Source organism: Leptosomus discolor, chromosome 10, assembly GCF_034619465.1.
Source record: "Leptosomus discolor isolate bLepDis1 chromosome 10, bLepDis1.hap2, whole genome shotgun sequence".
In the NCBI taxonomy this organism is placed as follows: domain Eukaryota; kingdom Metazoa; phylum Chordata; class Aves; order Leptosomiformes; family Leptosomidae; genus Leptosomus; species Leptosomus discolor.
The window spans coordinates 20,593,075-20,607,711 of NC_141400.1; the positions used below are offsets into that span (position 1 = coordinate 20,593,075).

Sequence of the window (14,637 nt, forward strand, 5' to 3'; positions counted from 1 at the left end):
TTAGCTCTTTCACTTTTTAGTTGGCTCTTGGTCTAGAAACGTTCCACAAATTGAACTTGAAAATTAAGCCAAATATTCTCATAAAATAAGCCTCCAGTTCTGTGGCTAACCCCATGTGAACTAGTAGTCGTACGTCAAAATGTTTCCTACAGGCTCATCCATTAAAACAGAGATAATTTGTCAGGCTGAGAGCCCTTTTACTAAGGGGATCTGGCGCCTGCCTTCCCTTTCTCAGCAGGCAAGAGTTACGCGGTTGCTTTGCTGCTTCGGCGTTACCATGGGTGCGCTCCTCTGGGTGCTGTCGCCCGTGTCGGGTGCGTGGGCTCTCACAGACGGACAGAGTCTCTTCAGAGGCTCCTTGTTCTGGGCTGTCCCACAGCTCCTCCAGCCTGACTCCTGCTGTCCACAGCTTTTCCTAGCGCTGCCTCTCAGGAGACTTTTCAGAAGTTTCTGCCTTTGAACAGCACCGCTCTGTTTGTGTGATTTGCTCTGGGAACATCTAAGGGTGCTTCTTGCAAACGGAATTAAATTAGATCTCCCTCCAAGAGATCTAAAAAAGTGCCTTAAACTTCAGTGGCACGTATGCTTAAAAGACAGCTTTCTTGAAAGCCTGGGAAAGAAAATACAGACATTGCACTTTCATTGCTTTCTTAATTCACGTAATTAGTGTGGAGATAGCTGCATGGCAGTATTTTCTTCAAAGAAACTGCCTCAGACAAATATTGGCTAATGGAAATTTTACTTTCAAATAAAGCAGTATTTGAAAATACATTAAGGCCATCGTGGGGAAATGGATGCAGGAATCAAAGATGCTACAACAAAGCCTTCCCTGGGGCAGCCAGCAGAACAGTCTGTATTTTGTTATGAGCTGATGTACAGATCTCGGACTCATCTTCGCGCCAGCTAGTCCTTTCTTTTTCGCCTTTTCCCTTTCCTGCCTGCCGTTCCCCTTCTCTCCTTTGATTTCAGCCGAGCCGCGCTCGCCCCAGCCCAGCTCCGCTTCGGGCGCCTCTGCTCCGTCTGCATCTGAGTTTCTTTTGGGCAGAATCTCTCTAGCGTGAGCCTAGCCAAAATTTTTATTGAGACTGCTGAAAGCAAAATGATAGTAAATCAGGTCTTCCTGCCACCTATAAATGTCACCACAGTCAAAATATTTTAAAGAAATGGCCGAATGCATTCTTTGGTTCCTCTTCCTGCAGGCAGATTTAATTCAAAATCGAGGATGTAGCCTAGACTCTGCCTTCTAAAGTCTTTTGATGAATGTGGGAGCGTTTTCTGAAGGCAGCTCTGGTTTCCAGCCGTACCACACAGGCACTGAAAGTGCTGAAAACGTACCAAAACTCCCCAGTCGCCCAGCAGCTACAACTGCCAGGGCTGGGAATGAGCTGGGGCGGGCGGCGGAGCGGCGCGTGAGCGGGGTTCAGATGGGGACCACCTCCGCGGGGTGGCTGTCCCGGGGCCGGCCACCCCCTCCTCCCACGCGATCCGATTTCCCAGCAAAAAGCTGACAAGTTCCCCCAAAGGGGCAGGAGGAAAACAGGGCTGCTCGCTCACAAAGACATCCTGTCTCCCTCTGAAAGAAGATCCTTGTGCCTAATTAACTTCATAAATTAGCTGGAGCTGTAACACCACCACTTTAGCCTCAAACGGAGGTAACCCAATCTCCCTGGCCCTTTCTGCCGCCGTAAGGGATCCCGCCCGCCGATTAATTCTCCCTTGTCCGCTTTCCGTCCAGCTGCATGTCGGCCGTGCCCGAGCCGCTCTGCAGACACGGTTGACAGGGCTGTGCTAAGCTGGGAAATTATCAGCAGCGTTAAGAACCGCTGCCAATTATCCGCCTGCCCCCGCGCGCTGGCATCGCTCCCCACGTCGCCCGGCTCAGCCCCGCGGCTGCCGGCACCTGGTCGTGGTGGCAGCCGGCTCCGGCGAGGCCGGCCGGGTTTGGAGCGATCTGCAGGCTTCCTGCGGTGAAGGTGTCCCGCCTGGGTTTACCGGGCAGTGGGAAAGGAAATCATGGGAGGAAGGAGCGGTATTTCATCTTTTGTTGTTGTTGTCTGCACCGGCGCTTGGAAAAACACGACTGCACACAGCCGTGTCCGCTGCGGAGGAGAGGAAAATCCCCTCTGGCTTCTGCCCGCACCCAGCTGAAGGGGTGGGAGTGGGGAGGAGAGGGGAGGGAGCCACGGGCATGGAAGCAGAGCTGCCTGCTTTAAATGAATGCCCAAACCTCGCTCGTGGAGACCCTGCTGGGGAGCTCCGAGGAGCGGGGACAGTTTACCCCCCGCTTCAAGCACGGCCAGGGTGCCCGCGTGGCACCGTGGTGGAGGTGGGTGCTGGAGAGCTGCAGCAGCGCCGGCCTTCGGGCAGCGGCACGGATCGTCGCCCTGCCTCGCTGCTGGCCCTGCTGCGGTTTGGGGGAGCGGTGCCTCAGCCGGGAGGGGTTTGTGCAGGGACGTTCATGTGGGCTTGAGAGCAGAGAGGTTTCCGTACGACAAAGCCAAGGCTGAGCCTCAGCTGGGGACCACAGGACAGTGGGGGCTCTTCCAGCCCGTGCTGGTTTGCCCCACAACCACTGCTTCTTCAAATAATGACACCAGCGAATCATCTCGGTCCAGCAGATCATCTCTGTCCAATATATCTGTAGCTTTGAAGTGTGGCAGCCCAAGATGGGCCTTAAAATTATGTGTATTTCTCTGGCTTTAGTTATGTTTGACATGACAAAAAGCGTTTCTCAGGTCTCTTACAAGAGCCGGGCTCTTCCACGTGCAATGGTGTGATACTAACGTGGGGTATGGGTGCCTGCAGGCTCCACCCTCAGAGGTTTTCAAGCCCCAGTGGATCGACCTGCTCCAGTCTCACAGCCCCCCAGCTTGAGCAGGAGGTTGGGTCAGGGACCTCTGGGGTCCTCCCCGAACACCTTGGGGACTCTGGGCACAGCGGTGGGTGCAGCCCACAGGGAGGCTTGGGGGGAGCACACGAAATGTTGCAAATAGAAGTGAAAGAAATAACCAAAAAAAAAAAAAGTTATTTGAATGTATTAATCTTCACTGTATTTGGTTAATGGGAAGGAAGAAAAGGCTACGTTTTCAGCTTGATTGAGGTTGGGCCAGTAAACTGAGAGGGTGGTTGAGCTCACACCGCCCAGCTGGGCTGCACTGGGAGGGGGTGTGCAACTGGAGGAGGAGGATTTTGCTGATGAGAGCTGATGAGGCAAAAATGTTATTACAAAGTTTGGGTTTTTCAAGTGGAAAAACCATGCAAAAAAGAAAGAACAGAACAAACCCAGAACTTCTTTTGATAAATATGATCAAATTGGATCACTTCAGGACTGTAGTCTTTGGGTTTTGGAGGGAAATGTTCTGATCAGCTCTCTCTAACTGATGTTTGCAGAATACTTGCAAAACAAAGCAGCACGAGAACAAATACACGAAGGCAAATCAGGCGAATCAAGTAAATGCAGAAAATTATTATGCGGTGACTTTACTCACCCGTTATTCTCAAATCACTTTTGCAGGCCAAAATAATCCTCACTGTTTTTCCCAACATGTACGACTTATGTGGGCAGGTGTTAGTTCTTTACACTGCATGAAGAATATTTGCATGATACAAAAGTAAGAGTTTTAGCTTGTGGTGCTGATGAAGGCTTAAATAAACGGCCTTTGTTTTTTTGTTAGGATTTGAGTCTGGAAATGGCCTTCTATCAAATTATGCAAGGAAGATTACTTAGCCAGGAATTAATTTTTTATGGTGTGGAGTAGCTTTCCTGACCGTTTCCAGAAAGGACTTAAAAAGTATAACAAACTTTTCTTGCTTTGGAGAGCTGACAGTAACAGCTTGTGGGGTGGGTAGCTGCTGCCTGTCCTGTGACGACTGACTCCCTGGGTGACTGCAGGACGTTGTCTCTTCCTTGGGGCTCATGTTAGAGCCTGAGGGCACGTGGGGCAAACGGGTCAGCTCCCGGCAGCTCCCTCCATAGCTGCCCTTGCCGCCCTGCGGGCAATCCGGGCATCCCCTCCCTGGCTTCCTGCAGCAGAACATCTCTGCCAGCAGAAGGGGAGGGCTTTTGGGGGGAAAGAAAGACCAATTCACCTTGCTCTGAGTGCGAAGCCACACTGCTGCCGGCTCTCCGGGCCGGGGCGATGGGGTGACACGGGGCTGGTGCTGCAGTGCGGGTCCTTCAGGAGCCTGGAGGAGAGGGTTGGGGCAGTCCTGCCCCGGGTTCAGGGCGCGGTGGCTGGCAGCAAGGACAGCCTCGTCACCTATCGGTCAGCTCTCCCGCGGATCCGACGTCCCGTAACGAAGCCACCTCAACCGTGTACGGCAGCTTGGAGCTGCTTGTGGCTGGCAAACCCTGCTCAGCAGCGAAGCAGGGCCGTCCTGTGCACAGGATGTGTTTACCTCAAATATTTGATCCTACCAAACACCCCCGAGCTGATCTGGGAGCTGTGATCCCACGGGGACTTTAATTGCCTTCATTTTCCAAGAATCCCATATGGTTGCTGGGGTGGCAGATGGGTAAGTTTTCTTTTCTGGGGGACATAAGATAGCAGTGGATTGAATGCCAGAGAAAAATGAGAGCTTTCTGGAGGACTGTTGAGTTCTCCTTAATTGTGAATACAATTTGTTGGTGACTAATGCAGCCAGACTTGCAGAATTACCTCATGTATTAGAAGTAGTGGTGCGATGGAAAAGCTGTGACTAAGATGCTGGCTCCTGATTTACCAACACTTCCCTGCTAAACTGCCGTTTGGCTTCCTACTGGCACATTACAACTTTTCTATTAATAATTAAGAGCTTTAATACAGTTTGAAAGCACTTGGTTCGACATAAAATCCGCCGGCTTGATTTTTAGCCTGCTGAGAGCCTTTTGAGCAGAGAGGAAGCAGGGAGGGGGGTGGTGGGGGGAGGCAGAACACATCGTGTCCGCGCTAGGTGCCGTGAAGGTCCCAGAGACACGTTAACGGGGACCCATGGTTGCCTGTGTTCCACTGCCCTGCCCCATCTCTCCCTGCCTGTCCCACTCCCAGAGCTGGTACGACGTTTCTGTAAGAGTGGTGACTGGTGGGTTGGTAACTTGGTGGTGATACTGCAAATTCTCTGTTAGGAACGAGTTGTGCAGCCATTAATGAAATGCTGTTCCCTGTTAAGATGGCACGATGCTCCCATCGGCTGGATCTCACCCGGTGGGGAAGACACCTACACGCCAGTCCAGCGAGCTTCCTTTCTGCAGTGCCTCCAACGCTTGCTCATGCTGAAAATGCATCCATTTCTGGTTCTTTGCTTATTCACTCAGCCTTTCTCCAGCATTAACATCAGCCTCTAAGCTTCATGCCAGAAGGCTATACCAAACCAGCAATGTCATTGCATCCCTTTGAAACATCAAGCATCGTCTGCCTGTGTTTGGAAATGGAAATGTCTATTAAGCAGGACAGCCAAAACTCCATCTCTGCTTCTCCAAGTCAGAACTCTTCCCATTCTTTCTTGTACTCAAGTGGAAAAGCTTTTAGATGGTTTATGAAATTACTAAATCAGGGAAATATTTCTGTGTACAGGAAATAAGCCAAGCAGCAAAGTGACAGGACAAACCAATGTACTGGGTACCTTCAAGATTACAAAGAGGGAAACGTCCACATTATCCAAAAGAAGATCCTGTAATCTGTGCTCGTGGAGACAGAGGAACTAATAAATGGAGATGTGGGGAAGTCCATGCTGAAGAAGTTGAAATGTTTGGACATGTTTGGTCAAGTGATGTTTACCACAAGCATTTTAGCTGCTTGTTTTCCTAATTGTGTCGTTATTTTCTACCTGAACGCTTATGCAGCAAGATAACTTCCAAGAGCATAACACTGGAGAGAGTTTAACATCATTCTTCTTGCATTTAAAGTACCAAACAGAGAAAGAATCCTGCCTGTCTGAAGCCCTGTGAGCTAATGGTCCCATGTGGGGTCGTGCGTGGTGCCATCACTAACATGCAGCGCAGCCAGAGCCCAGGGAATTGCTTGCTAGAGCCCATCCATCTGCGCTCTGAGCTTTGCTGGGACGGGCGGCATTGCATGAACTTCATGAGCTTCTCAACCCCAGGCTGACTCCCATTTCGTTTAGGCAACAGAGCCCTGTCCTCTGGTGGGCTGTAATCTTGGCCATGTGTTGGCAGAGCTTTAACTGGCATTAAATGATGCTACAGTATTTTTTTCTGATTAGCCTCGAGAAGAGCCTTATGTTCTGCAGCTTTGTTTTATAGGAACGGATCAGGAGGTGAAGGGCTGGGTGGTTCGTGAGGTATTTTGATGCAGTCAGGCATTGATAATGTCAGAATGGGAATGTTGTTATTTGTTCTTGAGGTGATTTCATGAAAGGGCTTTAACTCGTCAGTAGACTGTGCCCATTCATTGCCGTTAGATGTTCTGTGTCAGAAATAGCTCCGAGTTCCACAAAAATAAGCAACAAGCTGTAAACATTTTTGAAGTGGAACTGGTGTCCTCTCAGCCAGAAGAACAAAGCAGCAGAAGTTGTCTGGAAACCCTGCTGAGAACAGCTCTTCAGACCTGTAAATGCCTTGAGGACTTGAGCTGTGTAAAGAAAGCGCCAGAAGCAGTCTGGGTGGGCAGATTGCGGAGAAGGAGGAATTGAAAAGAGGCGGGTTGTGAGCAGGGTCAGGAAAGAGTGGATTTAGCTACAGCAACTGGAAAGGAGGCTGGAGTCTAACAAGAAATGCTGCTTTTTTGCACGTTCAGGCAGCAAACTAAACATCAGAATGGGATGTTTGGTGTGTGCAGCAGGCGCGGGAGGCAGGGAGGAGGATTTAGCTTCTACCCACATCCATAAGTAGGCTTGTTGGCTGGAAGTGGGATTGCCAGAGGGCAGGCGGGACTTGAAGGCGCAGGTGCCTCCGCAGCAGGTGGGCTGACCACTGCGACACGATGTCCCCCCACCCCCTGCCCTTTCCAGTACAGTTTCACCTCCTCGCTGGGTCGCAGGTCACAGCTGCTGCTTTCGAGGGGCACAGATGGACCGGCAGGAAGGGCGAGAGCCTCGGGACATGTTGGGCCACGGACTCGTGAAGTTCCCTCTGCGGCTTCTCTTGGGGAAGAGTCCATACCTACCTCGGAAGACTCTAATTTTAGCCACTTCTTTGTTTCCTGCTTCTGGTATTTTTGGTTCTTAGCATTTTTTTCTCTGTTTTGTTTCCCACTATGCACCCAACAGGAACAGCCCCTCGCAAAGTCCTCCAGAGTAAGAAGAAGGAAAAAAAAAAAGGTCCAGATGACATTTGCTTTCTGCAGGCAGAACTGAAAGCAGGCAGCAGTCAACATTTCCCCAAAGCCTCTCACCAGCTCTGCTCTTTCCATAAGAAACAGAAAGGAAATTGGATCCTACAAGAAAACTGTTTTCCAAAATGCCAGAGACCTCAGAATAGTCTGTTCACTCTCATGCACTGACTTCTCCAGCGAGACAGGACTCAGGTCTTGCAGTCAGATAAGCTCAGAAAGGTGATACTCAAGCGGTGTCTTGAAAAGAAATACCTGTATTTCACGGAAGGGAGATGAACCCTTCGTGCATATCATAGCCCTGTGGTCTGTAGGTGCTGGGAGGGCCAGCTCAGGCAGCGTCCTGAGATGTCCATGTGTCCTTCTTGAGGAAATGTGCTGGAAAGACTTGCAGAGCAGGACCATGAGGCTGCGCAAGGGTAGCTCGGTCATCGTAGGGCCACGTTCATTTCTTCCGTGAGCAACCTGATTCAAACAGGATGGTCTTCATACTTAAAAATCTACATGCTGTCATTAGTTAATTGTTCTCTCCGCTCTTTGGGTGGGCACAGGGAGTGTTTTCTTTGCCACCAAGGATCCAAAGACACCAAAATCCTGCTCCAAATTACTGACAGCTTCTTAGAGGGTGCCCCAAGTGCCAGTTCTTGCTGTACGGCTTTTTTACTGCAAGGTGGCAGAAATAACCCCCTTCTCTGAGGATCGCACCAATTGCGTTACGCACTGTAGCGCAGGCTGCGCCATTGGTGGAGCGCTGACAGAGCCGACTTTACGAGTGGCGAGAGCTGCATTCTTTTAAAATGATTTAATCTCAAAAAGTCTGCTGGGGATTTCTAGTGCTGGAGCCCTGCGCGGTTGGATGTTCCATCCGTCGTGCAGTGAGGAGGCCCAGGGTCATTAGCGGAGGCGATGGCCACTCCGCATGGCGGGCTGCCATCCTGGCATGCCCAGCGAGATGTCCCCTTGCCCCCGGAGCCCGCTGCCCACAGAGGCAGCGAGAGCTGCGGTGGGAGGGCTGGTGGCCATCGGTGGCTGCTCTCAGCAGGACAAGCCCAGCCACATTTCAGTCACCAGCTCATCACCCCCTCCAAGCCCACCTTGACCATGGCCTGGGCTCCTCTTTGAGAAGGTCATTGCTGTGCCACTCATTTGCTCTCTCCTACCCCAGTGCGGGGCCTTTGCGGTCTGTTAGATACTGCTGCCTGCTGGATTTCTAACCAGCGAGAAGATGGGCTGATGGCTAGAGGTGTCTGAGCTGTCTTAGGATTCATCCTGCCCTGCAGACAGTTCGGTGGAAAGGAGCCTCGCTGGAGGCCAGGAGATTTGTTTCCCAAGGTAACGTTAGCTCCTTGCCTACAGAAGATCCATGTGCAGAGCAGGCACCGTGCATCTCGATGAAGAGCTTTTTGAGACCACCGGGATGGAGGAGTCTACGTGAATGGTGAGAGGCCATGGTAAGATGAAAGGCACACCTAGCAGGTCCTCTGCCTTCCAGGTGATAAACCCCTGCATTCATATTCCATTTGCCGTGCAGACGTGAACGTCTTGAAGGCTCTCTCTAGTAGCTTAGCTGTACAGAGCCAGAGAACACTGCGTACAGGTATTACAACCAAGGGGCTCTGGCTTCCAAAATACTGGCTCCTCTTGCAGTACTAACAGTGAAGGAAATGTTCTAGTTCCTGCTGCCCAGAGGAGAGCCCTCTCCATGTCTTCCAACGCATCTAACGTGCTCTCTCCATTAGAGGGCAGAAGCATGCTTGTGCACAAATGAGATAAAACAAAATCCCCTGCCCTGTGTGCTATATAGCTTGTTGCATTAAGGGAAGGCAGGACTTTGTCACAGGTGACCAGGCAACTACACCTACTAGAAAGAAAAAGAAGAATCAAGAACTGGTGCTTCAAGGGTTAATTCCTGCGATTTGGGCTAATTTGGTGGTCTTTGTAGCACCTCCTTCTGTTTAAAGTTGGAAATAGGTTTAATATATGGTAAGTACCAACGTCTAACAGATTTGTTAAAGACTAAGTAATACAGGTAATTACTCATTTTTCAAAAGGCTGACGATTTTAATGATAGAAAAATGCAAAAAGATTGTTTTTAAATAGTGAGGAGGATGTTAGGAGAACATTTTCTGTTAATAGTCTGCCTGTGAACATTCCCTGTTCTACAGCCTTCCCGTGAAAGCTGCGATGCATCGCTGTACCTCATTTCTGTATGAATGTAATCCTCTGGTGTAATAAAGGTATTGCCCATAATTACGAGAGGAAAGCCTTAGTGTCTGTTGAATTCTTTGACATGGCTTCTTGCGAGGAGTAAAGAAGCCAAGAGTTTGGCCTTAAGCAGATACGGACCTCAGCGTAGTTCAGGCCAACAATTTGACCTTCTTTAGTGTCCTCTAGGTGCCATTGCAGTGGTGATATTTATGACATGGACACTTTCCCCCTAGACATTGGACCAAATCCACAGACCTGTCCTTTCAAGTTTGAGGTGTCACCATCAGGGCATGCCAGGGAGTGCTGGCTGCCAGCTTGGCTTGCGGGGCGTGTGGGAGGGCACGCAGGAACCTCTCGGCAAGGGCTGGTGCTGGTGGGAGACCCAGATACCCAGCGATGGGCCTGGTGCAGGCGAGGAAGGGTGCAGGGTGTTGGTTGCACAGATGCATGAACTGGAGGGAAGCTGGTGCGCCAGGAGTGACATTTTAGTGTTAAGGTGCTAAATTGTGACCCAAAATGAAGGGAAGAAAATGGCAATAAAACAGAAAATTCAAGATTAATTATAAATATTTCCTGGAGACCCTCTTGAATGTTGGGGAAGGTCGGCTCTTTTAAATAATAGAGGTTGAGGTTTTGCATTCAGTTTGAAATGGAAGAAAAACGTTTGTTATATTCTCTTCTCTGTTAATGTATGAAACATTTCATTCTGGGCTTAAAGAGCAGCAGCCAGGGGCTGAAACAATGAACTTCTGCTGTTGTGATCTAATAGGAATTGAATGATCACGGGTTAACCCCTTGCCCTTTGTACTGAGACTTCATCTTTTTGTTAAAGGTCTGAGAGGCAGCGGAGGCTCCCTTGGCCACAGCCCGCCCCCGAGCCTGCCCGCGCTTCGTCCCCTGTGCGTGCGCTGGAGCTGCCCAGTTCGGTTGCTGGGAGGGGAGGGGAGGGGGTTGCTTTCACCCTTTCTGGAGGTTGGGATTTTTTCCAAGTTGGCTACTGGTCCAAGCCATGCTCCTCAGGAGGCTTCTCGAGCACGAAGGAGGCACGTCACTGCGCACCGGATGGTGACAAGAGGAAATCTGAGTTACCCATGTCTAGAAAACGTTTGTATGATCCCAGACAGGTATTTGGAACAAAATAGATTTACAGCCTGGAGCTGTGAGGGGGGGCTATGCCCCTCTCCACACGTGGACCACCTTTCCTTCCACCTCAGGACTTACCCTGGTGCTGTCAGAAAGCATCTCAGCGACTTCATCCCGCTTCCCTCGGAGAAGCACCAGTTCCCCAGGATGAGGGAGAAGAGATGAAGCGATGTCTCTGACCTGCAGCTAGTCCTGGTGCAGCCCTTTCGCTCCCTCCAACGTCCATTTGCTCTGGTGGGACCCATAAACCGCTGTTACTGCGGGGCTGAGGGGTTCCTGCATGTTCTGTAGCCCCACTCCCTCTATCCCTTCCCTCTCCCTCGGGAGCCCCCAGCTTGGGGACAGGGATTTGGATGAGGATGGGGACAGGGACGAGGACAGCCCAGGGGTTCCCTGTAGGGTTGCAACCTATTCCCACCTCATCACAGACCCGTGTGCTCAGAGGTACCATCCCTCTCTCAAGAAAAAAACACAACTCATGATGCTTTTTCAAAACTTCTTGTTTTTCTGGAGGCATTTTCAGTGCGGAGAGGTTTTTCTGGTGCTTTATCAGGGACAGTTTACAGTCTGCATTAGACAGAGAATACAGATGAGTTGCTAAGCGTAGAAAGAGTAGAAGATGAATCAGACTCAAACTGGTGTTTTAGTACAATAATTGCTTTTCGGTGAACCTGAGAATGACCTAAATCGAACAGTTTTGAAGGAACCAAACACTTCTCGCTTGACTTCTGCATGCATTTACTAGTTCAGTAGTTTGATTCAACTTCAGCTGACAGCCGTGCTTAGAAGTGAGGAATCAAGAGCAGTTTGCATGAGGGGAAGAGGAGTTCTTGAATGTAAAACATGGAGAACAAATCAATGACATGTTTATAGTACTGAATGCACAAGCGTAGCGGGAGCCCTGGAGCCCTGGGTACCTCAATGTGAGCCATTTGCGTGACCACTGAGGTGGCCGGCTTGCACTGGGGGTCCCAGCATGGCCCTCTGAGGCTGCTGACCCTTGCCGGGTGGTGGGGGCTAGAGACTTTTCTCTGGCTAGTGGTCTTCAGACAGATGGTAGCATGGAAATGCCATCCCTGGCCGGCTCCCTCCTGTAGATAACAAACTCCACTGGGCAGGCGGTCGTGGCTGGGCACCACGGATCAGAGCTCAGACTCTGACACTGCAACAACTGACACACAAATGGGGGTGGAGGTTGCTCGCAGGCGTCATAACGTCTAGAAATACCATCGAGTATTGGGGGAAATAAAACAAGGCAGGTAAGTGGCCGGGCTGCCAGTGGTGAGCAGCGAGGCAGCGCTCCGCACACGGGCTGTCGGGCTCGCTGGATGGGATGATGGAGCAGGGGTTAATTGGAAGATCCAGCTCTTGTGGTCCAGAGAAATGCAGATCTGGCCTTGAAACATTTCCCAAGGTCTTGGCCCTTCATTTCATAGCTGTGTCTCATGCTCTGAATATTCCCAAGGCGCTCGCTATCGTCAGATGTCGTCCGACTGTCTCTTGGTTGCTGTTTGTTTCTGTGGTTGCACGTTGATAAGGTATCTGGTTATGTCTTGCAGCCCTCAGAATCCAAGCCCAACGTCACCCCTCTCACCGTCCTGGCCCATGTTCTCTGCGCCATCAAGTCCTATGCCCACCTCCTCTACGTCCAGCGACTCATCCCCCATCAGGTCTGTTGCAGAATTCGCTTTGCTTTTCGTTGCTTTTGCTGTTTTCTGTTTAATTTACTCGGTTTCCCCCACTTCACTTCCCTTTTCCCTTTGCATCCTGCTCAAACTTCCCCGATGCAGCTCTCTGCACTCAGCAAGAGAGGAGCTTTCAAACATCTCCAGCCCCAGGGGAGATCCTTTGCATCCCCCGCTTTGAGCCCTGCAGCAGGTGCCCACTAGCCCCCGTGGTCAGGTGAGCGGGAGCCGGCACTCGCAGGTCGCACTCACAGGGCTCGGCGTCGCTGGTGGTTCCTGTGGTTTTGCCCAGCCAGCTCGGCTCCTGTGGTTGGCTTTCCTCCTCTCTGCAGCAGGTAAGAAGTGCGCTGCCTTCCCGGGCGCTGCGAGGAACAACAAGCCTTTGCAAAATGCTGCGATACCTCGTTTTCTGGCCACTTCCTTTTCTTACCTGGAGAGTAAAGGACACGGGGCACCCATGTCTCAGGCGCTTGGGCATCGCAGGGATGAATCAGTCCTGACAGTTACAGACAGGCAAACGGATAATTTCCAGTGGGACTCCGGAGCTGCAGGTCAGGCTGTGCTGCATGCCAGCCCCGCTGGGCAGGAGGGTGCACATCCCCCCCGCACCCTGGGGTGCGAGACGCTGCTGGCTGCGGCAGGTGCTGCCAGGGGGTCCCCGTGGCTTCTGGCACCAGAGATGCGGTCGGGCCTTGAGGGGTGCAGGTACCGGGGGATGCTCACGCCGGGGGAAGCCAGGGCAGTGTCGCCTCTGGTCTGTGTGCAGGGTGCCCTCGGGCGGGATTTCCCTCCTCGCAGCCCATCCCTGGCTCAGTGGGGCAAGAGGCCGTTGTCGTCCCTGGCAGAGCGCAGCTCCCAGCCCCGTGGCAGGCGCGGGCATGGAGCCGGGGCCCCAATCCTTCCTCTCAGGGAGACGTGTCAAACCTGTTTGTTCGTTACAGGCACAGACCAATCTCTTCCCCTGCGCCTATGGCCATACAGATGCTGCTGCGCAGCAGGGTTGGCTGGTCGGTTTGCTGCACATCTGCGAAGGCTGACAGTGGCATAATACCATCTGAGCAGCCTTCCTCCTCTGGGGGAGAGAGGCTCATCCTCCCCAAAACTGCACGAGGGTAGATGGTGAAGCTCCTGAGTGCTTTGCTGGCCTTGTGCCGTGCTCGGGGGCAGAATCTTTGTGCGAGCGATCGCCAGCGTCCAGCGTTTCAGCCCCTGGAAGCCCCGCAGGGCTCTGCTGGGTGCAGTTGCAGCCCAGAGAGCAGCTGGCAGGCCAGGGCCCTGGGGATGCTGGGCTGCAGAGGTCGTTTTTAGGGGAGAAAAATAACTTGAATAATTCAAGGTAGTAAGCTTGAAAATACCTTTTGTTTTTCATCTTGACAGTCTCCTCAAGCACTCCGCGTGAGCAGTGCCTCCCCAGCAGCAAAGGACCCTCTCTGGAGCGGGAGCAGTGTTTGCCCGTCCTGTTTGTTAAGTGTTTGGCAGCTGCTCGTGTCAGGCAGCTGGAATTTAGAGAGGAGATACCTCTGCTTTAGGGCTGTATGCACAGCAAAACCAAAACCAGTCACAGCACTGGTTTGTGGTTTCTGTGTGAAGGCGAACTGCCTTTGCCACGAGGTGAAAGCGTGCCACTTCCCTGGGCTCGCTCGGAGAGCACTCAGAATAAGTTCAAGTCCTTGGAAAGATGAAAGTTGGTGAACTGAGAAATAGCGGTGCCTCATTCCTTACCCCAGCAGCTCCTGGGGGCACTTCCATCACTTTGCTTGGCCGTCCCATGGCCGAGCAGCCTGCTGCAGTGCTGGACATGGTCGGCTGGCCCAGTTGCCTGGGCAGGTTTGCACTGTCCCTGCCACCATAGCCTGGTGCTGTCCCAGCTTTCCACCAGCCTTGCTCGAGCCCAGACCTGGAGAGGGTGGGTGGGAGGCTGCGGGCACAGGGAACAGCTCCGTGTCCTGAGGTCCTTCGTTTTCTCCCTGCATCTGCCGGCGATTTGCTCCATTTCTGGCTCTCTCTGCTCTAATTCACTCCCCCGCAGCGTGGGCACGCTGACACTTCCCCAGTAAAATCTAATGGCTGATAAATCTTTTTTTATCTTCAGGTACAGTCTCTAAAGAAGTGCAGCAAATTTTTCACGAACCTGCTTGTTTTTCTGTTTTGGACTGCCCTTCCCAAATTCCTAATTCTTCCTCACAAAATTCCCCCTGTGGTTGTAGCTGCATCCGGAGAGCGATGGATTTGGCAGCGAGCGGGGCCAGTGGGCAGCGAGTCCTGCCGGCACCTCGTGCCCTCCTTCGCTCCGCGCCGGCCCTCTGGCCGTTACGGCCCTTCAGAGACTCACA

The 14,637-nt window shown here is 51.9% G+C and overlaps 1 protein-coding gene across 2 annotated transcripts in view; it reads left to right on the plus strand.

Annotated features, from left to right (window-relative positions):
• The window catches only part of ARHGAP26 (Rho GTPase activating protein 26), a 144,512-nt gene that overhangs the window by 125,634 nt on the left and 4,241 nt on the right, over positions 1–14,637 (plus strand). The window contains exon 21 of one of the 2 annotated variants that reach the window (XM_086471104.1): positions 12,179–12,289. The exons of the other annotated variant lie outside the window; for it this stretch is intronic. Coding sequence (XP_086327230.1) covers positions 12,179–12,289 — 111 coding nt within the window. The remainder of the gene's footprint in view (positions 1–12,178; positions 12,290–14,637) is intronic. 2 annotated transcript variants of the gene reach the window in all.